At 33.7% G+C, this 27,778-nt stretch overlaps 1 protein-coding gene across 2 annotated transcripts; it reads left to right on the top strand.

Annotated features, from left to right (window-relative positions):
- Window positions 1-26,629, top strand: LOC18589434 (isoamylase 1, chloroplastic). 2 transcript variants are annotated; one of them, XM_007014404.2, is made up of 18 exons: window positions 6-576; window positions 1,001-1,183; window positions 1,306-1,398; window positions 3,068-3,220; window positions 7,871-7,962; window positions 9,036-9,177; window positions 9,261-9,368; window positions 14,359-14,444; window positions 17,342-17,413; window positions 17,506-17,632; window positions 18,579-18,665; window positions 19,336-19,428; window positions 19,736-19,894; window positions 21,187-21,270; window positions 22,670-22,750; window positions 22,836-22,918; window positions 23,013-23,130; window positions 26,003-26,629. In XM_007014404.2, the coding sequence occupies exons 1-18, from the start codon at window positions 232-234 to the stop codon at window positions 26,264-26,266; spliced, it is 2,370 nt and encodes a 789-aa protein (XP_007014466.2). In that variant the 5' UTR covers window positions 6-231; the 3' UTR covers window positions 26,267-26,629. The 2 variants fall into 2 exon arrangements, with proteins under 2 accessions (XP_017985247.1, XP_007014466.2); XM_018129758.1 differs by lacking the exons at window positions 23,013-23,130; window positions 26,003-26,629 and having other exon boundaries at window positions 1-576; window positions 22,825-22,910.
- The last annotated feature ends 1,149 nt before the right edge of the window (window positions 26,630-27,778 follow it).

Below are 27,778 nucleotides of genomic sequence, written 5' to 3'. Positions count from 1 at the left end.
ACGAGGGAAGGAGCACCGTCAATCCGTGGACATGTGGAAGGAAACATCGAAAAGAAAGTAGCAGTAGTGGTCCACTCGGTCGCATCATCAATGATCCAATCCAATAGTAACATAGAAACAGACAGACAGTAGAAGTTTGAGCGGAGAACAGCAAAACCAAATCCACTGATTTCAGATCAGAGAAAATTTGATTCTCATTCTCTAATGAAGAATCTCGTTTGATCACAATCAATGGACTTAACCTGTTGCACTTTCTGTTTGCAATATGCTCCATTGCGCCGGCAAACACCTCCAAAACCTAACTTGAGAACCGTCTCCAACAACCATGCAACAACATCAACCACTAGAATGGTGGTTAAAGCACGAGGAGGAGGAGGGGGTGGAGCAAGAAGAGGAGCGGCAGAGGCCGATACTGCAGTGGTTGAGAAGCCAAAGATAAAGAGATTTCAGCTGTCGGAGGGCCATCCCGGGCCATTCGGTGCCACTCTTCTAGACGGTGGCGTCAATTTTGCGATATATTCGGCCAATGCCGTTTCTGCTACTCTCTGCCTCATTACTTTCTCGGATTTGCAGCAGGTTACTTAATTATCGATGTTACGTTTCATCATTTAAGTTCAGCAATTGGTGTGTTAAATATTGAAACTTCTGGCTGCTTCGGTCGTTCAAGAATAGGCAAATAGTTAAAATGTGCTAATGCTCATTCCAACGTAATTACGCTATAAAATAATGCAATTTGATTTTCATCAAAGTTAAATTGTTAATTATTTAAGCATATTAGTTACTTTTGTATCCAAGTCCACTTTTTACTTCCTCTAAAATAACAACCCAACTGAGTCTTATAGCAGTTGTGCCATTTGATTAAGGGAGTTGTTTCTTTTCAGAATTAGCTGCTTTAAATAAATGGATGTTTGATAATGATTTTGGAGAGTTTAAAATTATAATAAAATGATGTTTGTTTTTGGTCATTAATTTGGATTAAAATGACTGTTTTGGCATCCAGAATAGAGTTACAGAGCAGATATCTCTTGATCCATTGACTAATAAGACTGGAGATGTCTGGCATGTATTTTTGAGAGGAGACTTTAAAGATATGCTATATGGCTACATATTTGATGGCAAGTTCTCTCCTGAAAAAGGTCATTATTATGATTCTTCCAAGATACTCTTGGATCCATATGCAAAGGTAACATGGGCCTTTTACTTATATTCTGTTAGATAAGACTTTATATTGACCAAGTTTTCTTTATTTTTTACTTTGTTGGTTCTCTTGTGATTTGGAACACTGATTTCTTGTCACTTTTCTAGGCAGTTATAAGCAGAGGGGAGTTTGGGGCTTTAGGGCCTGAAGATAATTGTTGGCCCCAAATGGCCTGCATGGTGCCTACTTCTGAAGATGAGGTACTTATATCTGAATTTATTGCTATACTTCAGTGAACTGCTGTTGTGGGGGCAAATATAGGTATATCTTATGATTGTGGACTTCTTCATGACCTTTGTCTGAATCTTTCAAGCAATTTCTGCCTCATACTTGTTTCTCAAATTTTTGGTTGGGTGAGGGGGTGGTGTACTATTCATTCTTATTTCATTGTTCTCAACTTATGGCACATTTTAGCACATAACAAAGTATGGTTTTCTTATTGTAAGGATAACTGCATTGAAATCTCTTTTTAAGCTTACTTCTAGAAACTGGTGAAGAAAAGGAAAAAGCTTTGTGGAAAAACAATAACTAAATCAAAGACCATAGTCCATATGTCTTCACCATCCCATAGAGTTTTAATCTCTAATTTTTATTTGTAATAGATTGCCTTCTTTTCATACTCTCTTCCCTCTGGGGATTTTCTTTTAAATATTTGGATATATCTCATTCCTTGTGGTTCTTACATAGTAATATGTGGATTTCCAAGCAAGAAACCACATTTTATGGGAATGAAAGAGAAGACTAGTTGTTGGAATGCAGGACTTGGGAGCTGTCATTGAGGGGAGTAATAGGTATGGAAGCGAAAATAATTTTAAAGCTTCTAACTTCTGCAGACAGAAATTTGGAAGAGGAATTATTGTAGTGATGGGCACTACATTAATCAAAGGCAATCTTACAATAAATTGAGTGACATTCAGAATGAGAATGCGAAATGTTTGCATTGGTTGCAAACAGTGACGTATACATGAAATCATGTTGTGTGTTCTAGGGAACACATAGGTAGCAAGGAGAGTAGTTTTTTGTAAAGTTTCAGTTTGAGCTCATAATGCCAAAATCTTAAGCTAAAAGTCTGCAGCAGTGCATCTGCTAGCAACCTACTTTTATTTGTGTAAAGAGTTCCGTACTGCCCTCTGTATTTTGTTGTATTCTAAAATGCCTCCAATGTATTAAAGAGTTTCTTCTAGTGTAATCTGAAATGCTTGCTATGAGCTTCAACTATTACATCTGTGACCTCTTCACCTAGTTTCATTTCTTACATCCCTAAAAATTTGATAGCAAATAGCCTCAGAGCGGGCAGCCACCTACTTTTTATATATTTAAAACACTTCTTAATGCCCTGGCTGGATTATGAAAGGCCTAAACTTTTATCTTATACCTTCTGATATTCTTTACTGTTTTCTTTTGGCAACCTCAACTACTATCTATATATGTAAATATACATACATACATATATACACATGTATGTGTACACACGCACAAACATATATTTGTTTGTTTGTTTATGTGTTTGTAATTTTATATGCACGTATATATGTATGCATATGTATGTATGTCTGTGTATTTAAATTTTGGAGTTTGACACTTGTCTACTGTGGATACAGTTTTGTGCAACTATGACTCATTATCTATTTAAAATTTATAGGAAAATAGAATACTGTGAATTGAAAGAAATATAGATGCAAACTTATTATTGCTGTTGTTTTTTATTACTTGTAAGATATGTATGGTGGTGTCCCCATGCAATCTGTCATGGTTTTTGAATGCTCAACTTTGTGATTCATCGTCACTTAGGATACTATTTCTAAATCAATGTATTTGACTGTTTAATTTGAACTTGGATTCGTGTACTTGGTTATTTGGTATTTTCAGTTTGACTGGGAAGGTGATTTGCCTCTGAGGTATTCACAAAGAGATCTCATCATATATGAAATGCATGTTCGAGGATTTACAAGGCATGAATCAAGCAGGACAGAGTTTCCTGGTACATACCGTGGTGTGGTGGAGAAGCTTGATCACTTGAAGGTAGAGCTTATAGCATTTTATAGAACAATATGAGGTCCTTTCTCCAAAAGTTTTATTTCACTTCAAATGATGGTTTCTTAGTGATAATTCCTAGATATATTAGTGGTAACAATTTCCTTTGGTGCCTTGTGAGTATATGCTATGCATAATGGTGGCTATATGAAAGAATCAAGAGGGTCAGTCCCAAAAAAAAAAAGAAAAAAACAAAAAGAACAAAGAGAGACATTTTGATCAACTATCATGTATGATTATATGAAGTTTCAAAAGGGAAATTTTCATTATGCTGTTTTACCATTAAGACTAAAATTCATATGATTGCTTAAAAACTAAGATGCCGAAAAGAAACAGTTTAGATGAATTGATTGATTGTTGTGTCCTGTTTGCTTTATCACTTTTTTCTTGAATTAAAATCTTCCATATAATTTCGTTTTGAATATATATATATATATATTGTTGGAGGCATTCGAGTGGAAGTGCCTGAGGACAAGATATAGTGGTTCAATGTATTGGAAGGGAAAGAAACTCTTTAAGGCCAAACTGTGTTAGCATTTGGTGATGGCGTCATTCTAAAGCAGGGTTGTTTGGTTTTGCTAGGTGGCTTACAAATTTCGTTACAAGGGAGTAAAAAAAGGATACAGGCAAGGGCAAGATAAATTGTATTGGTCCAATGATTGGTAAAGATTTCTAGAAAGAGTATGAGGTGGACTAGGTTAGAACACAATAATCTATATGTAAATAGGTTGGGGTTTTTAATTAAGGAAAAAGAGGATCTAATTTTTGTTTTTATAGAGGTAATTCTAGTGAGCATATGCCTTTTTTATTTGTTATCTTTTGTGATTCTTAGTGCTTCTAATAATTTGCAATCTACTGACAAAGATCTAAGAGTGGGAGATAGGAGTGTTAATATTTCATGTTTCTACTTGTTATTGGCTTGGCAAGCCCTTAATGTTAGATGCAATCTTACTTGTAAGGGTAAATTCCCCTTGCCCCCTTCCCTCCAAAATTCCTAAGGAAGAACTTGGGGCTCTCTTCCATTCTTTTAAAAAATAAATATGGGTTCTCAAGAGCAAGTGCTGATATGTTGAACTTTTCATCCATTTTTTGGTTTTCCATGTCGTTTAGGTAACAATATTTTGGGATGACCTTTTATAGTATAGTCAAGTTTGTTTTTCACCTTTTCTTTGGTTGTTGCATGTCAGTTTCTCTATACAATTGGAAAAGTTAAGGAGGAGAAATGGATGCTTGCTATATGTAGAGGGGTCAAACGGGCATTCATGACATAGCTTGGCCCATCACTTTCTTGGCTGTGCTGGCATGGTGTTGCTACAGCAATGGGTTGTGCTAGGTATGGCCAAAAGGTAGGGCAAAGCTGGGTCAAGGTTCTGTGGCCCTTCAAGCTGGCATGGTGCCCGTGTCACACAGGATTGCAAATCACGGCTTGTGGCCCATTTAGGGGCATTACAGTAAGCCTAGTACAACCCAACACTTCTACAATTTTTTTTCCTCTTTTTGTTTCTAAAAAAAATTATTTTAATAAATAATCTAATGCAAATTCATAAATAACTAATTTACGGAAGTATTTTAATTAGAACTTAGAGGGGATCTAAATGCTTGTTAATACTTTATAAAAGAACTAAAAATCTTATTTATAAATATTTTAAAGATAAAAATAAAAATTAGACAGATGGTGCTTGGCCAAGCTGGGCCAGACCCTGTGCCTTTTTGGGCTGGGCTAGCACAACCATTAAGATGAGCCGTGCCTGTTCATCACCATAGTGTGCTGGGATGACCCAACACAACTTTTTTGACCCCTCTACCTGTTTATGAAATCTCAAATATTTAACTTGTATTTTTATTTGTGCCATATTGCAATATTTTTGTTCGACAAATGTTTGAAAACAAAAACTTTCAAATAATATGGCATCTAAGCTTATAAGATCTTAACTTTGAAAGAATTTAAGATAATTTGATCCAAAAGTGAGCTTGTTATAGCTAATAAATTTTTAACTATGGCATGTAGAATAGTAAAAATGAAAAAGATGAATCAACTAGATGTGCCAACTTGAAATGGTTTAGTTATTAAAGCATCTTTACCTAAAACAACCCTCAACCCATAGTTTGAGGACATTTTAAGAAATGGAACCTAAATTAGCCCGGTCCAATAACACTTGAGATTCAAAATGACTTTGAGATGTGAAGGAACTGAACTTGAAATTGCTCGGGTTAAAATTATTCGAACCTAGAACAACTTGATAGATGACAGTACTCGAGCTTGAAAATGACTCAACAAGACATGACAACACAATAAGACTTATGCCTAAATGAAGTAAACCTGAAATGATCCAGCCTGCCCATATGGCCGCTGCATTGCTGTGTATTAGAGTTGCCTTGCATGTGGGTTTACAAGGATGATGCTCCCTTGAAATTGGAGTCTATTGATACTATTTTAGGCATATTAAGGTGTAGGTTTGTCATTCTCTCTCTTTTTTTTTTTTTCTTTTTTGATTCTTTTGTTCTTTTGTTCTTCTTGTTTTGTTTTTTAAAATTTTTGAGATTGCTCTAGTATGTGTTCTTTAAATGTGGTGTTAAGTTCTGTCTCTTGGTCCCTCATTTAACTTATTTTTGTTCATCTATAAAGGAACGTAGGTAGTGTTATGTTTTTATTATTTAAAGGAGTTCAATTATTTAGTTTTGCCAAGATTGCAATTTGTTGCACTTGGGGTTATGAAACAGATGGGACTAAATTGCTTCAAGATGAAATGCTGGCAGAACCTGGGATGTACAAAATAGTCAAGTCTAAAAGATTTTAGGACTTCAAATGTTTGAATTTGGTTGAGTATGTAATGAAACTATAGATGAGGTTTTGTTGAGACAAGTCAAGGAAGTTGTTGGTTTCAGATTTTAGAGCTTTGGTCCAGCCAATAATGTTGGGTTTTGGCATTTGGTCAGCTCTCATGGCAGGTAGTGCTTAAGAGAATATGGTTATGAAGCATTCTATTTATGGATAAATTGAGTAAATTGCACTCATAGTCCTCAAACTTTAAGTCACATATCATTTTAAATCTTTATAGTTCAAAAAGTAACTTATGGGTTCATATATTTCTAATGTTATAACAAAAAGATCCTTCCGCTAGGGAATCCGTCAACCCAATTGGTAATTGCTTGTTGGTAACATGTGGCAGTTGACATGTCAACTGATATGTACAAAATTGCTTTGTTGGACAATATTTATATAATTTCATTGCACCTATAGTCCCTAAAGTTTGGATTGCAGATCAAATTGGTCTCCATAGTTCAAAAAAGGATTAGCATTTGGGTTTTCTTATATTAGGTTAATAGTTTTTTAAATTTTACTTTAATTTTTATATTTGGTTTTGTAGTTTTCAAACGTTTTTATTTGGGCTTTTTATATTGGTTGAATTTTTTTTTATATACTCATATTATAATAATAATGTACTAGATTTTGTAAAAAAATTTCATATTATAATTTAAATTGATTTTATCAAAAGATGTTATTAAAAATATAATTTACTATTAAACAATTTTAATAAAAAGAAAAAATGGATAATAGTCTTTGAATATTATAATTTAAATTAATTTTCTTAAAAGTACTTTTGCAAGTTAATTTTATTTTTCTCTAAACATTTTGGAGTGGTTTTGGGGTTATTTTTGATAAAATAATATTTTTTCCAAGTTCATTTTGGCATTATTAGTAAATTATTATTTATAATAATATCATTTTATAAAATCATTTCTAATTATAATTTTTTTTTGTAAAATCTATACCATTATTGTTATTTTTATTTATATGGGCGTATATAAAAATTTTAAACCCAATATAAAAAACCAAAGTATTTTTAAAAGTTATCAACCAATAGTAAAAAATCCAAATGTTAAAACTAAATCTTTACCATTTTCGAATTAAGGGGCCAATTTGATATATAATTCCAAAGTTTTATAGACTACAGGAGCAATAAAATTAAAAAAATGTTTTTCAACAAAGCAATTTTGTATACATCAACTAAAATTCCATCTGCCTCAAGTCACCAACTGGCAGTTAACGGCTAGGTTGATAGAAACACTTACAGAGGGATCTTTTTATTATTATACTATTGAAAGCATAGGGACCAATAAGTGACTTTTTGAGCTGTAGGAACCAAAATGATATCTGAGTCAAACTTTGGGAGCCATGGGTGCAACTACTCAGATAAATTAAGTCCAATATTTCTTTAGAGTTGTAAAAGCAATTGCACTGAACTCTTAATGGTAACTGTTTTCATTCATTTTGCAGAAATTATTGTTTTATAGGTACACTAGTGCACATATTGAGCTAATTTTATCCAAAGCAGTTGTTACAGCATCTGCTTTTTCCCTGTGCATGAGAGTGTACCTGCTTCAGGTTACTGAGAACAATGAAATGATTTGTTTGCTGTTAACTGGAGTACAAGTTTCGCTTCAGTAGTTGAGCTAGTAACTACCTTACCTTACACTTCATCTTTTAGAGTTGCTGCAACCAACCAATCGTGAGTCATGTCCTTCAGATGCATTTTTACTTAACAGCATGATTGTTTTAGTGGAGACATTATGAAATAACATAATAAGAATTATTACTTGCTTCGTGTATTTATTGGGTGTTTATTTGGTTTGCAGGAACTCGGAGTCAACTGCATAGAATTAATGCCATGTCATGAATTCAATGAGTTGGAGTACTACAGTTACAATTCCATCTTGGGTGACTATAAGTATGACATTTCAACCTTTGATTAGAGCTGTTTTTGGATACTGTGCAAGATTTAATTAACTAGTGAATGTTTTGGGAGAATGTTTTTATCATTCTGTGCAATTAAACAAGCTCCTAGACCCATGAAATAAGATAATTCTTTTTACCTCAAAGTTCCCGGATGGTAAAGTATATTCAAATCTGCTAAATTTTGTGATGTACAACAGAGTTAGGAAATTCCGCCTACTCAGTGTTCATGGTGGGGAAAAATTAGGGATTAAGGGTTCATAGTTATGGTAGGAATCTAGGTTAGAATGTATGAATCACTTGTGGATTGATTCAATTGAGTTTAGATCTGAAAAGAGGGCTGAATTGAAGGAAAGTGATGCTGGAATATCTGGGCCGCGATACTAAGATAAAGAAAGTTTATGAATGCTATTCCTATGCTGTGAACTGTATTTCAATGTACTGTAGTAATATAGATATGAAAAGAGAGAAAAATACCTTGTCACGATTTATCTAATAATTCTCAAAATAATTTTATCAAAATTCAACTTCACCAAATTTGGTAATGCAAAGAGATTTAAATAGACAAAAACTAATCACTCTACTTGGAATAGGATTCTGAAAGTCTTTAGGGCCCGTTTGGTGGGCAGTTAGGATGGCCCCATGTGTTGCCACGCAGAATAGTCCAGAAAATTCAGAAAAGTTTGCTGGCTATGTAGAAATAGAAGACATTTCGGAAACCACAAGTATCAATCTTCTAAACAAGGCAGAATAGTCCAGAAAATTCAGAAAAGTTTTAGAAAAAAAATCCAATTCCCCGGGTGACATTAGAAACTGAAACATAGATTGATTTAGGGGAGATGCCTACTATTGAAAAGCCGAGGGACATAAATGGAATGCTGGATTTTCATTCAGGTTGCCTTAATTGAAAGGAGTAACTATTTGGCCTCTTTGTAAACTTACTAACAAGGTTCTGAAGTTTGAAAAATTGTATGTTGGCATCATTTTATCATGTCTAATGTAGAAATATCATGTTGACTGTTGGCAACTTGTTGTCATACTTACACCTAGGTGCCCTTTCTTTTCAAGGTTGAACTTTTGGGGATATTCAACAGTCAATTTCTTTTCTCCCATGATAAGATATTCATCTTCTGGTATGCATAACTGTGGTCGTGATGCCGTCAACGAATTCAAATATCTTGTTAAAGAAGCACATAAACGAGGAATTGAGGTCAGAGCTGATTCCAATCTCAATAAGCAATTCTTTCTATAAAACTTTTTTAGTGGTTTTCTCATTGAATTTTATTTGAGCAGGTCTTCATGGATGTTGTTTTCAATCACACAGCTGAGGGCAATGAGAATGGTCCCATTCTGTCTTTTAGGGGTGTTGATAACAGTGTCTATTACATGCTGGCGCCGAAGGTATAACTGTTCAATCCCTTGCAAATGCTTTGCTGTGTATGTATAACACACACAAACACACATATGCTACTATTGTAGTTGTATCTATGCCTGAATAAGTTAATAAATCTTTATAGGTAATATCAATGGCTACTCCTTTATATAAACACACGAGAGTAATGTTGCTATAATATTTTCAATTTATTCATTGTTGGTTGTCATTCATTTTGTTGACTTCACATCATCTTCTAACTCTTATGATGACTATCTTGTGATTTCCTTGTTAATATTTGATGATTAATAGTTCTGTCTTTGCCAAATACAGAGTTATGGAGCGAATTCTCTTTACATTGTGTCAATGGAATAGAAGTCAGACATTTATCTTACATTTAAATTAATAATAAAGCTGCTTCCTCCTCTGGGAAAATTGATAAAATTTTTTGTTTGCAAGACTATAATCTTAATGATGGATTTGTGACTTGTCTACATATTAGTCTATTCTATAATCATGTAGCATAAAGAGGAAGGAAAAGCAAATTGTATTTGGTTTCAAGGTTCAGCATAACCCAACTGTTCATATGAAATATAGTCGGTTAATTACGTTTCTAGGGACCTCTTAGGTTGGGTTTTGTTGTATTTCCCCAAATTTCACTAAGTTGTTGAACTTATTGATATCTATGTTTTAGTCTGTCATGACTCCTTATTCATAAGCCTTGTCATTTACTATTTTCTTACCCTCAATTTTAGATGTTAATATTGATTTTACTTTGAATTAGTTAGTTGTTATATTCCATTCAACCATGTCCTGAACATCTATGTAAGTGACCAACGACATTGGTTTCTAATATATATGACAATGTGGTGTTGGTTTGGGGGACAACTAGTCTAGGTTTAGCATTACTTAATGACATCTTCAACAATCTTGTCTAGTTCGGAGGGCGAATTGTTTAAAAATTAAAATCATTATTGGAGAAGGATTAACTTACACTGGGTTCAAGTGTTTTATATATATATATATTTACACATACGCATACATACATATGTACGTATGTATGCATACACACACACACACACACACACACACACACACACATATATATATATATAGAGAGAGAGAGAGAGAGAGAGAATAAAAGGTGAAATTTCACTCCATTCAGGCAAGACAAGCAAGAAATGGTCCTGTTCTCCTTCAGCCGCAGGCATCAATTCACATGCTTAGACAATTACTTTTGCAAAAGCCCATTTGAATAGAAATTTTGTTTGGTTTTTTGTTTTTTTTTTTTTTATGTTTGGGTTTGCTTTTATTCNACACACACACACACACACACACACACACACACATATATATATATATAGAGAGAGAGAGAGAGAGAGAGATAAAAGGTGAAATTTCACTCCATTCAGGCAAGACAAGCAAGAAATGGTCCTGTTCTCCTTCAGCCGCAGGCATCAATTCACATGCTTAGACAATTACTTTTGCAAAAGCCCATTTGAATAGAAATTTTGTTTTGTTTTGTTTTGTTTTTTTTTTTTATGTTTTGGCTTGTACTTTCTTTGTTGTTGTCTGCCAAAAAGGAGTCTGTCTTGATTTTTCTGGAGACTTTTCACTTCTTTTCCACCTAAAGTCACCAAAAATCTTGTCTGTTAATTGGCGCCTGCTGCTGATGGGCAACAAGATCATTTCTTGCTTTTTTCTTGCGGTATTGGAGGGAAAATCCTAGCAATCATCCTCATTGGATTGGGTTAGCCTCACTATACCAAAAGGAACCTATGCTGAATGATAAATCAAATACTAGGAGCATTTCATTTTTGACTGATGTGGTACTAAAAGCCGTATCTCCAAATACTGCTAGATGAGATAAAGACATATCAAAAGCTTAATTAACTTCAATTAAGTGAACAACAAAAACACATATTAAATGAAATGCTGTTAGAAACATCAACTCTAGAATCTGAACAAATTTCAAATTCATAAAATGAGTCTCAAATTAATGCCATACAGACAACTTTTGAATCTGACTTAGAAGGTCAAATAAATGTCTTAACGAAAGATCAAGAATTTATGCTAGAAATAATAGACAAGATCAAGATCTAAATATTAAAAAGGAATACTTAGAAAATCATAAAACAGAACTCAGTCAAACATCAACTTGAGATATTATTTCAACATCTCAACAAATGCACAATATAATGAAATTATTTAGTTGGCAAATATGAAGACATGAAACCAAAAGAAATAACAAACCAAGATCTGCAAATAGAAGTGAATCAAGTTAAAACCGATATAAAAGAACTAGAGAACTTCCAAGTAGAGATACAAACACTAAAGAAAAACCAAGAGAAAGACCACCAAGAAATTAAAAGATTAAAACAAGCTAAACATGATTCCTCTGACTCATCTTCAGATGAAGAACAAAATCAGGAATATCCACAGGAAAAGTCTCAAGAATATGTGCAAATGATCACTCAAATTTCCATACAATGATAGTTAATCAAATTATATTATAAACTCCCAGATGCAAAAATCTGCAAGAATGGAATTAAAATAAAAAAATCCATTCATGTTGATCAAAGACATAATGCAAAATATTATCATTGTTATATCATTCATAAATATTCTCAACCTTACACAACTTCTGTTGAAGGTATATAAACAAATATTTTAGGCACCAAATTATTCTTTGAATTTGTAGGAAAACCAAAAAAAGAAACATAAATTTGTTAAAAGCCTTAACGGTCAAATCACAATACATATATTGCCTTATACAAGATAAGGAAAAACAAATTTCCATTTCTTTAAAAGGGATAGAAAATAAATTACAAACCACACAAAAGCAAACGAAAATTGAACCAATCCAAAATGAATAGAAAATGTTCAGATCTTCTAGAATGCATTCTGGCGAAGGAAAAAGCATATGGTAGAATTACCGTAAGAAAAATACTTTGATGAAAAACGAATTCCATCTAAAACTAGACCAATTCAATGAACCAAAAGTTAGAAGAACTCTGTAAAAAAGAAATTCAAGATTTGTTACAGTAAAAAGTTAATTAGAAAAGAGTAGCTCTCCTTGGAGTTGTTCAGCGTTCTATGTGATGAAAAATGGTGAACTTGAAAGAGGAGCTCTGATATAATAAGTTACAAACCTCTCAAGAATGCACTCAAATGGATTTCTACCCAATACCATATAAAAGCAATTTGTTGTAAAAAATTTACGATGCGAAGATCTTTCAAAATTTGATATGAAAATCTGGATTCTGACAAATCCAAAGAACAAGAAATATAGAAAACAGCATTCACAATAAAAAGCTGTCAATATGTTAAATGACGATACAGAAGTGGAACAAATTCAGGTCAAATATCCACATGGGCTGAAATTTCTGACTTTGAGAAAAAGGAACAAGAAAAAAGAGAAAATGGATATTGTGCATCATCTTCCTCCAAATCAAATGAGAGATTTCTTTTCGGCAAATCACAAGTACAATCCATTACCAAATTTGTGGAATCCTTTCGCCAATGTCAGGAATTAGCCTTGGCCCTTTCCCAAGAAAAGGAGGAAACTCCTATGAAACAGGCTGCTGAACAGCCCCGACATTTCAAAAAGTAAAGATATTGTAGTGTAGATGTTTTAACACTGTTTCCCCAAAAACAGAAGTGGTAATTTCTGGATCCACTTCCAAATTAAAACCAGTCGAAAATATTTCCCTAAAGAACTTTACAAACTGTTATATTGGTAGAAGAAGGATTCTACCATGAAAATCCAAATGTTGCTATAAAATTGTTTTCAAATGATGGCAATTTAGATAATAGGATGCCCAGAAACCTCAAGAATATTATGAAAGCATCAAAATATTGAATGGAATCTAATGCCTTTTGGTTTGAAATGTGCTCCATCAGAATTGCAAAGGATAATTAATGAAAAAGGGGTGTGCAAACGGTTAGTTCGGTTTTGGATAACCAATAACCGAACTAACCAAACTCCTTTTTAAAAATGATCGAAACTGCACCGAACTATATAACTAACCGAACTAACCGAAACCGAACTAATTTGGTTATTTCGGTTCGGTTTTCAAAAACCGAACTTAACAAATTTTTTATTTTTTTTGTTGGTATATATTCATTTATGCTGTATTTTTTTAAATAAATCAATAATAAAAAAATATTAAAAATGACCCTAAAAAATCAAATTAAATAAAATGAATACTCTTATAATTTATATGATATAAACAACAATAAACAATTTAAGTTTAGGATTTTTTTCATATAAAATCTCCATAATACCCTTATTTAGGTTCAGTTAGTTCGGTTAGAAAATTTCTTAACCGAAACCAAATCGAAACAATTTTACTAACCGAACTAACCGAACTCATTTCGATTTGGTTCGGTTTATATTTGCTCACCCCTAAATGAAATATCCAATTCTTATTTCCAATTTACTGTTCTATACATAGATGATGTATTAGTGTTTTCGACATGTCTTGAATAACATTTCAAACGCTTAAATACATTCATCCAAATTATCACAAGAAATGGCTTAGTGGTATCTAACTTCAAGCTTAGCCTTTTGTAAATAAATTTATATATATTGGAGATGCATACTTTTGCCACATCAATTGTCTGAATAAATATTTTATTTTTGTTGATCATGCATGTTAGATTTTCAAGCATTGAATTTTCTAGTGTTCTCATTAGTGTCATAAGACTTTTACTTGTAAACAGAAAAAAAACAGCTTCTTTGATGGAATGGTTATAGATATCTTATTGGCTGCAAAATCGGCTATGACATACCTGAACTAACTCCAATAGTTGTGTTGTTGTTATCGAAAAAATGAAAATAAAGGGGAAAAAAAATGGTTTTGTGGAAAATGAACTAAACCAAGAACTATACTAGTAAGAGTTGCTAGCACTAACATTTCAGTGTCAATTGATCCTGCCTTTACTATGTTTGGTTCCTTATTATGATTCTCAGGTCAATGATCACTATGACGTCAATCTCATTTTATGGTTTTACAGGGAGAGTACTATAATTATTCAGGTTGTGGAAACACATTCAATTGTAACCATCCTGTGGTGCGTCAATTTATATTAGACTGCTTAAGGTAGATGAACCAAAATTGTTTGTGCCATGCTCTTTCAATTCTTGCAACTTCTTCATATTGGTCTCATCTTTTTGGGCACGAATTTTTTGTTTATTTATTCCTGGAAAATTTTTTGTATGATAGTCTTCACTTTCAAGGGGAAAGAGCGATAGAAACAAATATTGGGGATACTAGAAACACTTTGGCAGCCTCTTGTATTTATTTAAATGCAAAAGACAAGACTACCCTTTTGCATAAGACACCAATAACACTCCCTCTCAAGCATTTCGGATATAAATCAGTCTTGGATGTCCTAAAGGACTGGTGAGCAAGTCCACTAACTGACCTGCAGATTTCATTAGTCTTGTGCAATGTCATTTTGTTAAAGTCTCTGTCTAGCTTTATGAAAATCAACTTCAATATGTTTGGTTGATTGAGGGAATTTAGGATTAGATGCAATATGTTGAGGTGCTTGGTTGTTAAAATGGAAATCCATAGGCTTGAATATTCAAATCGTAGCTCCTCTATCAATTTTTTTAACCAATCCAATTAACAAGTAGTTAGACCCATAACACTGTACTTAGATTCAGAACTCAATCTCATAACAACCATTGCACTTCATGACCCTAAATTTCCACCATATAAACAAAATCCTGTAATAGACTTTCAATCATCAGGAGATCTGACCTACTCTGCATTACAGTTATCCTCAATATAAGTATGGCCATGGTTCTTATAAAGTTTATCTCTACCTATGGTACCAGTTAGATAACTCAAAATGGAACATCATAGTGCGCCAATGACTATAGTCCTGGAGCATCAAGAAACTAATTACACTTGCTGCAAGAGAGACATTTGCCATGTAACTGTCAAACAGTTCAACTTCCCAACTAAAACCTCCTATACTATTCCATAAAACTAGCTATGATCTGCTACAAGTTTAGTTTTTGGGTCCATAGTGATATCCATAGGTTAGACTCCATAATTCTTGTCTGAGTCAAGGACATATTTTCTTTGAGACAGGTATACTCCCAAGGGAGACCTAGCCACCTCAATGTCCAAGAATTTTCAGTTGTCCCAAATCCTTAGTTTGGATTTTACCAAGCAAGTATAATTTCAACTCTTGTATTTCCAACACCATTGTCGCCTGTGATGGCAAATCTTTAACATAACCATTATTTAACTTGTGGTTTGGCAATAAAAATGAAAATGACTTTCCATCTTTATTTAAGTCCAAACTCAAGCACTACGTAAAAAAGAATGCATTCTTTTTATATCTAACCGTGTAATGGCCAATTGAACATGGGTTACATGGCAGACAAGAAAAATAAACAAACTGAAGGATGTTTAACCATAAGAGAGCAAATAAACAAACTAATCTCAGAATAAGTTGGGGAACAAATTATTACGCCCAATGATATGAAGAAGCAAAACAAAAGAAGGCTCTTGCAGAAATAGGACTGAATGAGGAAATTTACCTGCAAGAATGGAGGAAGGTATTTGATTAACAAGATAACACCCACATGATATCCAATCTTTTTCTTTTTCCTTTTGGAAACTGCATCTTTTTGTGGGGAATGAAAGGAAAAGGATTAGTGAATAATTCTAGATCTAGTCATAAGAGTGTTGGAGGGCTTAGAACTTATTCTTCAATATCATACTACATAACATGTGAATGTAGATTGAGGTTTTGCTATAGAACACAAAAGCATGAAAAATTGAAGAACAATTTACAACAATTTTTAATTACATTGAGCCATATCTTTCTTAATGAAACCACAGTTTTGAGGTTAGATGATGCCATTCACAAATATCATAGTGAACAAGCTGTAAAGAATCTACAACCTGTTTGTTTACTGGGAATCAAAAGGAATTTGATGATGCTTTCCCAGTTGACAAGACTCATAGTCCAATCACACGACCATAGGGACTAACTTGTTCAATTTTTTTTCAAGGAGGGATGACTTAGCTGAAGCTAGGATTTCTATGTCCCGTTTGCTTGGAGAAACCCATTGCTGATAAGAAAATAAAAATTCTATGTTATTAAATTTTTGCCTACTCCATTAATCGATATTCAGAAAAGATAATTCAATATATCTAATTAGGATTATTATTGTTTGACAATGTTTAAAATTTTTATAATGGTTTAATTCTTGCTTACACGATTTTCTTTTTTATTTTTACACCTTGTACATTTTATGATCATAAAGTCCTAATGCTATGTTTTCATAAGAAGGAAATGTCGAGGAAGTTGTGAACTGAAGGAAAAAAGCTGGAAGAAGAAAGAGATTTACTGTTACACTTGACCATTAGATTGAATGTTACAAGAAAAATGAATGCATGAAGTAAATTGAAAGATTAGGATCAAATGATCTATTTTTAGTTAGTTCTAGTTTCCCCCTTTTTCTTTCATCTTTACAGGGATTGGATTTTGTGGTCTGGAAAGATGTGGACCCCTCTGTTTACCTTAACCCTAGTTTCCTCCTTAGTGAACAACAGAAGTGGTTCTCTTCTTTTTCTCTTTCACGCATTTTTCATTCTTCCTTTTCTTCATCCTACCAGACAAATGTTATAGAGCAGCAGTTTTTTGAAGAAAGTTAAACACAGATAAGACTGTGCTCAAATATAGAATAAGAATATGACCAAATTTGATTAAATATTTACCTTTCTTGACTGTTGGCTATGTTGGTGATAGTAATTCACTTTTTTTTTCTCTGAAGTTACTTATAGAAAATTATTGAGCATTAGCATAGCATTTAGCCTACTAACTATTTAGACTCTTATCCATTATGTTGTTTCCCTTGAACTCTTCCTTACAAAAGCTAAGGTTCATTATCTTTTTGATTCTTTTGTATCACTGATTTGTTTGTAACAACCCATCATCTTGGAGATCTTAGTGTTTCGTAATCATGCAACAGATATTGGGTGACAGAAATGCACGTGGATGGCTTTCGCTTCGACCTTGCTTCAATTATGACCAGGAGTAGCAGGTTAATCTAAACAAACAATCAGTACACTTTTCCTTCAGTTTGTAAAGGGTCTAATATGCTTTCTGGTTTTCTTTATCCTTCTCTGTTAATAGTCTCTGGGATTTGGTTAATGTATTTGGAAATCCTTTAAAAGGCGACTTGATAACAACCGGTACCCCTCTCAGCAGTCCCCCATTGATTGATATGATGAGTAATGATCCTGTACTTCGTGGAGTGAAGGTATACCCTGTATATTGTTTCCTCATTTCCCCTTGTTAAACCTATCCTATCCTCTTATTGCTAACTATTCATCCTTCATGACGATAGTTTTGAATCGCTTATGATATCTTGGGATCCAACTAGTCCCAAGGGAATGAATTTACCTTAGGGTTTGATCAAAATACTTGGTTGGAAAGACTAGTAACACGTAGTTGCCTCTTAGTCCATATGCTAATGGAAAGAGCTGTTTCTTTAATCTTAAGTATATTCCCCTAACATGCTATAAATACTGAGTGAAGTGGAATGAGCTTTTCTTACCTGGTGAGACATTATGAACATTAAAATCTATACTTTCTAAGGAGGCCTAATAATTGCTAGGCCAATTTTGGATTGTTACTACCTAGGATAATGTTTATAATGATGACTCAGATCAAGTGAGACATTTAACTAACTGAGCTAGATATCGAGGTATTTGAATAACTCAATTTGAAACATTTTTGGCTAAATGGTAAAAGGAAAAAAAGGAAAAGAAAAAAAACCTTTTATTGATGAGAATGTCAACTAAGCACCCCTTTACTATTCAATTTAATTGAGTTCTTAACCAATTGTTTATACTCAATTAAGTCCTTATTTGGATGGAAACTGGTCAAGTGATGCACGTGATCCTAATGTTGGTTAATACTTTACTAGTGTGGACATATTTAGCATGTTGGTAGTTGTTTACATTGGGTTGAATTATGTTCAAGAATATTGTTTGCTAACCCCATAAAATAATTTAAGTAAAAGGGTCTAGCACATTGGCAAACTGCCCTTGACATATCTTTCTTCCATTTTCACTATTACTCCTCTGATTCATTATTTCCTTTCGCCCCCTAATTCTCTTTTTCTTCTTCCTTTGTTTTTCTATCTGTTTTCATGGCATTATTTAAAGAAAAACTAACCAAATTTCCTGTTACTTTCTATTTAGCTTATAGCCGAAGCATGGGATACAGGTGGCCTATATCAAGTTGGCTCATTTCCTCACTGGGGTATTTGGTCAGAATGGAATGGGAAGGTTGGTGCTAATGCTAACCCTTCTTTCTATCACTTCAATCAATCTTTGTGAATATGTGATTCAATAACACCAAACAGTTTAAAGTTTATAGCACCATATTGTGGCCTTTTCTCTATTTTTTCTCTTTTAAGGAAAGTGCTCAATACTTGTTAACTTTTGAGGCTGATGCTTTAACTTTTGAAAAATAAAGATGTATTTTGTAGTTCAGTGCATAAACCAGAACCTGATTATAGCTTCCTTTCAGCTTCTAAGCATTGAAGAGGTTAATAAATTTTGATCTGGTTCTTGTTCCTACTTAAAGGCATTAGATTTTGTAATGGGCTGAGGGCTGATCATGTACCATTTTCACTATTCTAGCAGTTCTTTGAGCTGATAATCCCTAGCTGAATACTAAAGTTTTACTTCCACCCACAGTTTATCTTTACGAACCATATTTGGGTACTTGTTTTTCAGATATTGATTTCATTCCTTTCTTGCATCCAAATATAACTGAAAATGACAAATCCAAAATCCAAGTTTTTCCTGTCTTCCCAGACACACTGCAATTCCTAGTTTAGCTATTCACATTGGACCTACTAGCAAATCCAGCTGACATTAGTAGATGTGTCTGTATTTTATTTTATGGAAATTGTGGTTCTGGAATTGATATGCATATTCCTTTTCATTTCAGTATCGTGACATAGTACGGCAGTTTATCAAGGGTACAGATGGATTTTCTGGGGCTTTTGCTGAATGCCTTTGTGGAAGCCCTAACTTATATCAGGTTTGTCTTCTATGGTCTGCCGTAAGTGCACCCTTGGTCATCTATCCAAGTGGATGATTATGGTCTCATTATCTTTCTTATAAGAGCTTTCAATTTTTTAAAAAATATTTTTGACCTTTAAATTAAAATTTTGCATTTTTTATTTACTTTTTCCCTGATGTCATAGAATCGTCTAAGTTATTAGCCATTTCTTGGAGCAATCTTGCCATACATATGCTCATAGGCAATATTTTTGAACTCTAGAGAGAAGCTCTGTTTTATTGACAGAGTTCTTATTTCCTTGCGTCCTCACTCTGTTGTGAATCAGGAAGGAGGAAGGAAACCATGGAACAGTGTCAACTTTGTATGTGCACATGATGGGTTTACTTTGGCAGATTTAGTTACCTATAATAACAAACACAACTTAGCAAACGGGGAAGACAACAATGATGGAGAAAGTCATAATAATAGCTGGAACTGTGGACAGGTAGGTATTGACTTAGCTGTAAACTCTTGCTTGTATTTGGATGCTTGAGTTTAAGAGTGCAATGAGGTCACCAACATGACCGATGATTATATGAAATTAACATAAAGGATAGAAGGTTTCCAGCTTAGTGACATAATGGCTTGTATTGTGATGTACAAACATTATGGTGGCCTGTGTACTTGGTGGATCTTTATTGACATGCATCTAATAATGACATACTGCTTTGGTTTTTCTAGCTTTGCTCTTCCATTTACACAGTACCATACTATTGGATACATTCTGTGATGTAACTGACTTTATGCTGGCTCATATACCTGATGCACATATGTTGATCTGCATCTTAGAATAATAAGGGAAATATCAGAACTTTATAGTTGTTTCCTAGCATTTCTAATTGACCTTACAAGATATATTGAATCTTGAAAACATTGTATGCACAAATCATATTTTTGGCTTTTGATGCTTCTTTCTTTGCATACATATTTTCCTATTTCTTTCCTTATCTGTCAGTTTTGCAAAATGAAAAAAGCATCTTTTGATTTTTTATTCATGATGCGAAGAGACCATGTTTGCTTATCAAAAATAAAAATGAAAAAAGAAGAAGATAGAAAGATATCATGTGCTCTTCTACTTCAGTACCTTTTAACACAGATTTGAGCAGAGCAAAATGTGGAACATAAAGCAAGTGACCTTTTACCCAAAAAAGTCCAAAAGAGAAACAAATGCTTTTGATGGTTTAAAATGCTTGAAGAAGAAATATTGTGAGGGAAAGCATGTTATGTCAAACTAATTATTTCTTCATAGCATTTTATTAGTTGATCAATCTCTGACAATTTTGACATTAGATGTGTTGAGGAAAAACAAAATGAAGAAAACAATTGAAGCTAGTGAAAATTTGCATTCCATATCATGGTCTTCATTAGTTAATTTGGAGTTTATCAATATTGTGATTGGGTCATTGGAAATACAACTAGATGGAAATGCTATGAAAACCTCAAAAGGAGGTCTATGGGGGGGTTTATCAAAGGTTATTCAGTCAGTCATTTTTACATGATTTGTATCTATAACTTTGTACTTTTAACAACTAAACTGGCGATCATAAAGCATAACACCATTAATTTGGTAATTTTACAAAGTTACCTTTTATGCATTCAAGGTCATGTGAAAAACTTTTCTGCAACTGTCATGCATGACATTCCTGCTACTGTCATGCATTTTATTCCTGCTACCTAATGTTCTTACTTGGCTTGTAGCTTTATTTACTCTATTAACTTGTAGACATGGTTAATTAGGAGGGTGAGTTTGCGAGTATTTCGGTGAAGAAACTGAGGAAACGCCAAATGCGGAATTTCTTCCTCTGCCTTATGGTTTCCCAAGTAAGGTTAAATCATTATTACTCACATTGGATTTTTCTATTTCTGTTTGGAACAATAATTATTAGTATATGAATTGGATTAGAAACCCGGATTTGAAATTTTACTTAATTTTGTTATATGTGCAAACTTCATTTGAAATATGAATCAATAAAAAGGTTTTAATTGATAATTTCAAAAAATGATCTCAAGTTTGAGCTTAGCTAACAATCAAGATTGATTTTTTGTTGTAAATACTTGAGCTTTAGGTCCAAAATTTGGGCTTAATTAAAAATCAAGCCTAAATATCCTTTTATAAATGAGTTGGCATTCAATATTACGAGAGTTGGGTCTTCATCTGAGCTTGAGCTCAGTAAAAACATAATTGGAAGCTGGCCTCTAAAGATCCTTATCATAGAGTTTGAAGTTCAAGTGAAAAATCTTCAATCCAAGGGTCCCATTTTGTAGTGAATAGAAACATAGATAATCAAAATAATCTATGCTCCCTTTGAAACTTTGGGCTAAAATTTTAAATCTGGGTTACATGTGGGAGACAAAGACCACAATTTGGCTGTCTGTTCACCTCCCATTTAAAGCTGATATCACATAATGTGAAAATTGCCATCAGTTTGATTGGCACAGCCTAAACAAATGACCATGAAACATTTGCAGGGTCCAATTTGAGAATTGAAGTCATAGGATGATTTAAAGATTGGTTCAAACTTTGGAGCCATTTGTGTTCAGTACTTGTCACCTATGAAGCATAGAGATGTCATCTACTGTCATGTGCTGATGTCAGACACACACACCTCTGACACAGCGGGATACATGTTGGACATGCCAAAAAAATTTAAAAAAGAGAAGATTGGACACACAAGACACGTTTGGACATGCTATGGGGTTTTTTTTTTCTTTTGCATTTTCCTCCCTAAATTTGGAGTCAAAATTAGAGCACAAAACCCAGATCAATCCATCATTAAAATCAAGATTTTTGAACCCTGTAAAAGATATTAATATGTTAATATGGTCATGGACCGATGACCTTCCCATACATATCTACTTTATTCATTTTGGCATAATTTTTACATACATTTTTGTGATTATTTTTGGTATACTTTTAACATAAAATTTTGTTTAATTAAATTTGAAAGACAAGAGAGCCTTGTGAAGAAATTGATTATATTTGAATAAAAAGAATCAATATTTATATTTACATGGAATATTTTTCATTGCCGTGTCCTGCCATGCCCATCTCAATTTTAAGAAATTGCTGTATCACCATGTACATATTGTGTCATGCCCATATTGCGTGTCCATGTCTGTGCTTCCTAGCTTTTCACTAAATTATTTATTCCTTTAGCTTGTGGTGGACATTTAATCACCCTTGATTATTTGCTGCTAACTAAGATCTTAATCTAACCAGGGTATCCCAATGATTTGCATGGGTGACGAATATGGTCACACAAAAGGGGGAAACAACAATACATACTGCCATGATAATTATGTAATCCTCTATACCATCATGAACTCCATAGATTATGTCAAACCTGATTGTTGATTATGTTTACTTATTATTAGTCATGATACAGATTAACTACTTCCGGTGGGATAAAAAGGAAGAGTGTTCATCAGACTTCTTCAGGTTCTGCTGTCTCATGACCAAGTTCCGCCGGTAAGCACCTATTTTGAGTCAGTGAACTTGCCTTCCTAATTTTCTTTCTTGCTGTTCTCGTTTCAGTTATTTATTTTGTGTTGCAATCATTCAGTGAATGTGAGTCACTTGGCTTAAATGACTTCCCAACAGCAGAGAGACTGCAGTGGCATGGTCATACTCCTGGAATGCCAGACTGGTCTGACAGAAGCCGTTTTGTGGCTTTTACACTGGTACCTTTCTTATCAGTCCTTCATGTTGTATTTTCATTTTGTGTACTTCTATTCACTGGTAATTGAGCTTGTCTGACAGGATAAAGAATATAAGAATCATAAGAGCCAATGTAAAGGATAACAAGCTCTAGAAACACAGTGGTCTCATCTCTAGCTTTCTAGTTTTAACTACAAGCAGATTACTCCATTTAATGTTTCCACATGCTACAGAACATGTTAACCTGCATGAGGTAGCTGTAATGAAATATGACAGAAAATATGTACAAATATAATCAGTTAGGACTGCAATTAGAATACTTCATTTTACCATGTCTATATGCTAAGTGAATGAAGTAAGCGTAATGGAACATAGCGCAGAACAAATATAGAAGTATAGAATGTGCTGGACAACCCTTTGATCTGGGCATGCTTAAGAGGCAAGTTCAGAAAAGAAGGGACTACTATATTTATAGCTTTATTACCATGTTACATTGGGATTCTGAGTAAGTTAAGCCTTATGGCAAAGGTATGCTATAATGTCAAGCCTGGTATGAAAGAATGAAAGTGAATGCTATAATTATTAAATTGTCCCCATGGGCAGAACCAATCTCAAACAGAATACCAAGGAAACAAAAAACTGTTGTAACAATTCTAGTGAAAATGAATACATGATCTGAAATAACAAATGCCTAAAGCTCAAATCTCCAGTCTTGATATCAACATTCAACGTCTGAATATTTTAATCACCAGAAATTTAATAATACAAATTTCCTGGAAACTGAAATAACAATGATACATATAGGTTACTTCCTAAATCCTAACATGGCAAAAAATACCAAATGTAACTTGCCAGAAAAGATTCCTTGAATAATGAAAATTACAATTTGAACCCATAATATGCAATCAAAAAAATATCTCAAGATAATTTTTATCCTTCACAAACACGCTCCTGCCCCGCATCATTCTCCTCTCGTGAGAGTAAACTAGATTCGAGGTTTAAAGTATTGGAGTAGAAGAAAATGACCAACAAAATTGTTCAATCGCAATGTAAATCATAGATTTCTTGACTTTTACCTACAATGTTAATAGAGCTGCTTTTGCCTAAGTGTTGTGCACTCAGAAGAAGGAAGTTGATGGAAAAACTTTAACCAAATAGCACATTATTAGACTCCTCTTTTGCATGGAATGTCACATTTATTCTCTAGAAGATGATAATGTCAATGGGAGGATTTCCATTGGGTAGACGATAGAAATAAAATCTTTACTTACAGGGACCTACTCGGATTTGATGTGTAATTCTTCAGATCCACTTGCATGATCTCAGCATTCTGACTTCAAAAACCTTGTTGCTTTTGTGTTCAACTATCCAGATAGATCACTTTGCATTGTTCCATCAATCATTACCTTTTTGCTTCACATTTTAGTTCCTCAAAACTTGTTTGTTCCTCAATATGGTTGTTCTCTTTCATCTCAATAATTAAGGATGTATGAACAACTTTAAGACCAATTGATCAGTCATCAAACCTTGTTTGCAGGCACATTAGAGGAACACTATTGAGATCATAAGACCAATTGATCATCCATATATAGTATTAACCATTCTTATATATTTTTGCCCTTTGAAGTATATATTTGAAATTTCGGTACCCATAAAATACTGAATGATGAAGTTCATAGGACCAACCTATTTCTCAAAGAAATCAACTCTTTCAAGTGCCGAATGCATAAAGGCTTGATAAGCATCATCTTCCAAATTTGAGATTTTGAAATATATGGTGAAAGGATTTATGTGGTGTAAGTGATGATGTTGCACTGACACCTGGAGCTGAATTGCGGCTTTGAATTATGATGCGGTGCTGATATGTTAGTTGACATGGCATTGGGTTGCACAGGTGTGCCAATGGGGTAACCAATGCCAACTTGATGGTGATAGAGATGACATCAAAATTCTGGAGTTGGATTTTTTTTTTTTCCTGGTGAATGGTGGAGGAAACAAGTGAGGGAGTTCACTGATTAGGACTTGGCTTTCAATGGTTTTGGTCAGACCACCAAAAACTAGAGAAAATGATTTTTGTTTATGGACAGTGATCCTTTTTTTCTTTTCTCAGGTAGTGGGGATGGAGAACTTTTTTGAAAAAATTGACAGATTTGGCTGGATGCTATCTTGCTTTGTTTTCTTTTTTGATCGTCAGTGGTAGGAACTACCAAACATAAGGCCAACAAAAGCTCTACTAGGGTTTGATGCTGATTAAAAATGATGCACAATCAACAATCTCAAAATAGAAATATGAAATACCAAAAAGCACCCCAATAATTCCTTAAATACTAAAAAGTACTACTGAATCCATACACATATATAAGATCAATACAACAAATATCTAGGTAATTTAGCTCTTAATATCATCACCTCACTTCCAACATTTGGAATGAAGATGGCTCTTCTTACACTCACCCAATGACTTGCTTGATAATTCAAATTTTTAGGGTAAACATATGTAATGGCATCTGGCCATGACATTACCACTTGCTCCTCAATTCCAGTCTCTAGTAAACAGCTCTCGTGAAGTTAATGATCATGCCAGAGATAACTACCACTTGCTTATCAATTCCAGTCCCTAGTAAACAGATCTTAGTGAAGTTAATCTTCATGCCAGAGATAAGTTACATTCACAAGTTGTTGTAAGTCAGCTTTACAAAGAATAATAGTGTTATCCACATATTACAAGTGTGAAATATTGAGGCTGTTAAAACATCGAGGTTGTGGAAACATTATTAATCTGTATCCCCTCCCTTCTGTCCCTCTGCTTTCTTTTGTGTTTCCATTTCTCTTTCTTCTCATTTCTGTTTCAGTACTCTGAGTGTCTTGATTTTTTTGTCATTTGCTTCTACCCAGATTGATTCTGTGAAGGGAGAAATCTATGTTGCTTTCAACACCAGTTATTTGCCTGTTACGATTACATTGCCAGAGCGCCCAGGATATAGATGGGAGCCATTGGTGGACACCAGTAAGCCTGCACCATTTGATTTTCTCTCCGAAGAACTTAAAGAAAGAGATATTGCCATCAAACAATATGTTCAATTCCTTGATGCCAATCTGTACCCCATGCTCAGTTATTCTACTATTATTCTGCTACTTTCACCCGATGGAAATGCTTAGATTAAAATCTGTATCATAAGCTCAAGGCTTGAAACGCTAGACCCTGAACCCTATCAATATTTTTAAGCCAATCCATCTTGTGTCCTAGCGTGAGCCTTAAAAGGTTACAAATAGATAGACGATCGACATGCTTATTGTATAAAACTTCGGAGCAAGCCATGAAAATGGAAATATTGTCAGATCTATGCATTGTATTCCTAAAGCCTGCAGCAAGTAACAGCTCTCGTTGGCTGCAGATACTTGTTTAATGTCATAGGTTTGTGCAGAAGAAAAGTTTTTGTTACAGTCACGTCAAGTATATTCATCAGGTAAAGATTGTGTGAATAATAATATGATACTTCCATAAAATTCCTGAGATTGAAATTCTGTAGCCACTGCATCAAGCAAAAATAATTGTAAATTTATCCTTCTATTTAGTTTGGTCCTCAAATTTTAATTGTCCTGAGACTCGTGCAAATTGAATTCTGTACTTTGTACTTTTGTTCAATATCAATCTAACAATAATGGGAAAAACCTTATATAGAATATTTTATCAAAATTCTTTTACTCCTTTTTTTTTTTTTTTTTGTTCCCCTATGGCCACGAACTATATACTATGACCAATTTTGTTTTAGATCAAAAAGTCTGATGTTAAAATTGTAGCCGTGTAAAGATAGATGGTAAAATTTGACTATCAAATTAAATAAACTAGAATTGGTCCTGTGCGTTGCACACGGGTCAAATATAAAACATGAAAGCAAGTGTGGATGTGAAAATCTATACTGCAAACACATATTAGATTTGTGATTGTTATGTGGGAAAGAGAACCATCATTGTTTTTGGTAATGAATAAAAATCGGATGATAATATGTTGAATTTATAATGCATGGTTCTATTGGTTATTTGCAAGTATCTATTTTTTTAACCAAAGCCAACATTTCAATGTTGAATTCATGATATTCCCTACAAAAAATATAAGGCCGTTTTTGTAATTTGAGGACATCCATTGTTATGCAGTTAACCAAAAGTGGATGCCCTGGAATCATATGAGGATAATGACCTAGTGGTTTGTTTTTGCAGATCTCTCTACTTACACAAAAGTTAGTGTTAAACAGTATAATGCACAGGCTGGCTTGTGAATAAAAAATATGAGGCAATTTCGGGTATCATTGAAAGCAAACTGCACGAGTCATACTTTGCTATTGGTGGGGGGAGGGGGCGCCCGGTGTTGAAGAGTCTTCAGCGACTTTCTTCATTGATGATTGGGTAGTCTTGGACAATGCTCTGTCACAATGAAAAACTAATTAAAAGTGATTAAGCATTATAGTAAGTTGGTATATATGCCAATGGAATATGTATGCCATTGACATGCGATGGTTTATTAGATGATGCTTTGTTTGTTGATTTTCTGTCAAAAAAAGAACTGTTTCCACAACATCAACTTCGAAAAATAATGAGTCCATTTTCTGATCAAACAATTTAATCAATGGTAAAGAAAAAAATGTAATAATCAAGATCAAAGTCACGTTAAAT

The sequence above is a fragment of the Theobroma cacao genome, unplaced genomic scaffold (assembly GCF_000208745.1).
Source record: "Theobroma cacao cultivar B97-61/B2 unplaced genomic scaffold, Criollo_cocoa_genome_V2, whole genome shotgun sequence".
NCBI classification, from domain to species: domain Eukaryota; kingdom Viridiplantae; phylum Streptophyta; class Magnoliopsida; order Malvales; family Malvaceae; genus Theobroma; species Theobroma cacao.
The sequence above is the reverse complement of the archived record's forward strand: the minus strand, read 5'-3'. Positions and strand labels throughout refer to the sequence as shown.

Excerpts from the sequence above, each read along its gene's own strand:
- LOC18589434 (XM_007014404.2), top strand. The coding sequence starts at position 232 with ATGGACTTAACCTGTTGCACTTTCTGTTTGCAATATGCTCCATTGCGC. Across the intron at positions 3,221-7,870 it reads AGAAGCTTGATCACTTGAAG|GAACTCGGAGTCAACTGCAT; the intron begins GTAGAGCTTATA and ends TTTGGTTTGCAG. Across the intron at positions 18,666-19,335 it reads GGTCAGAATGGAATGGGAAG|TATCGTGACATAGTACGGCA; the intron begins GTTGGTGCTAAT and ends TTTTCATTTCAG.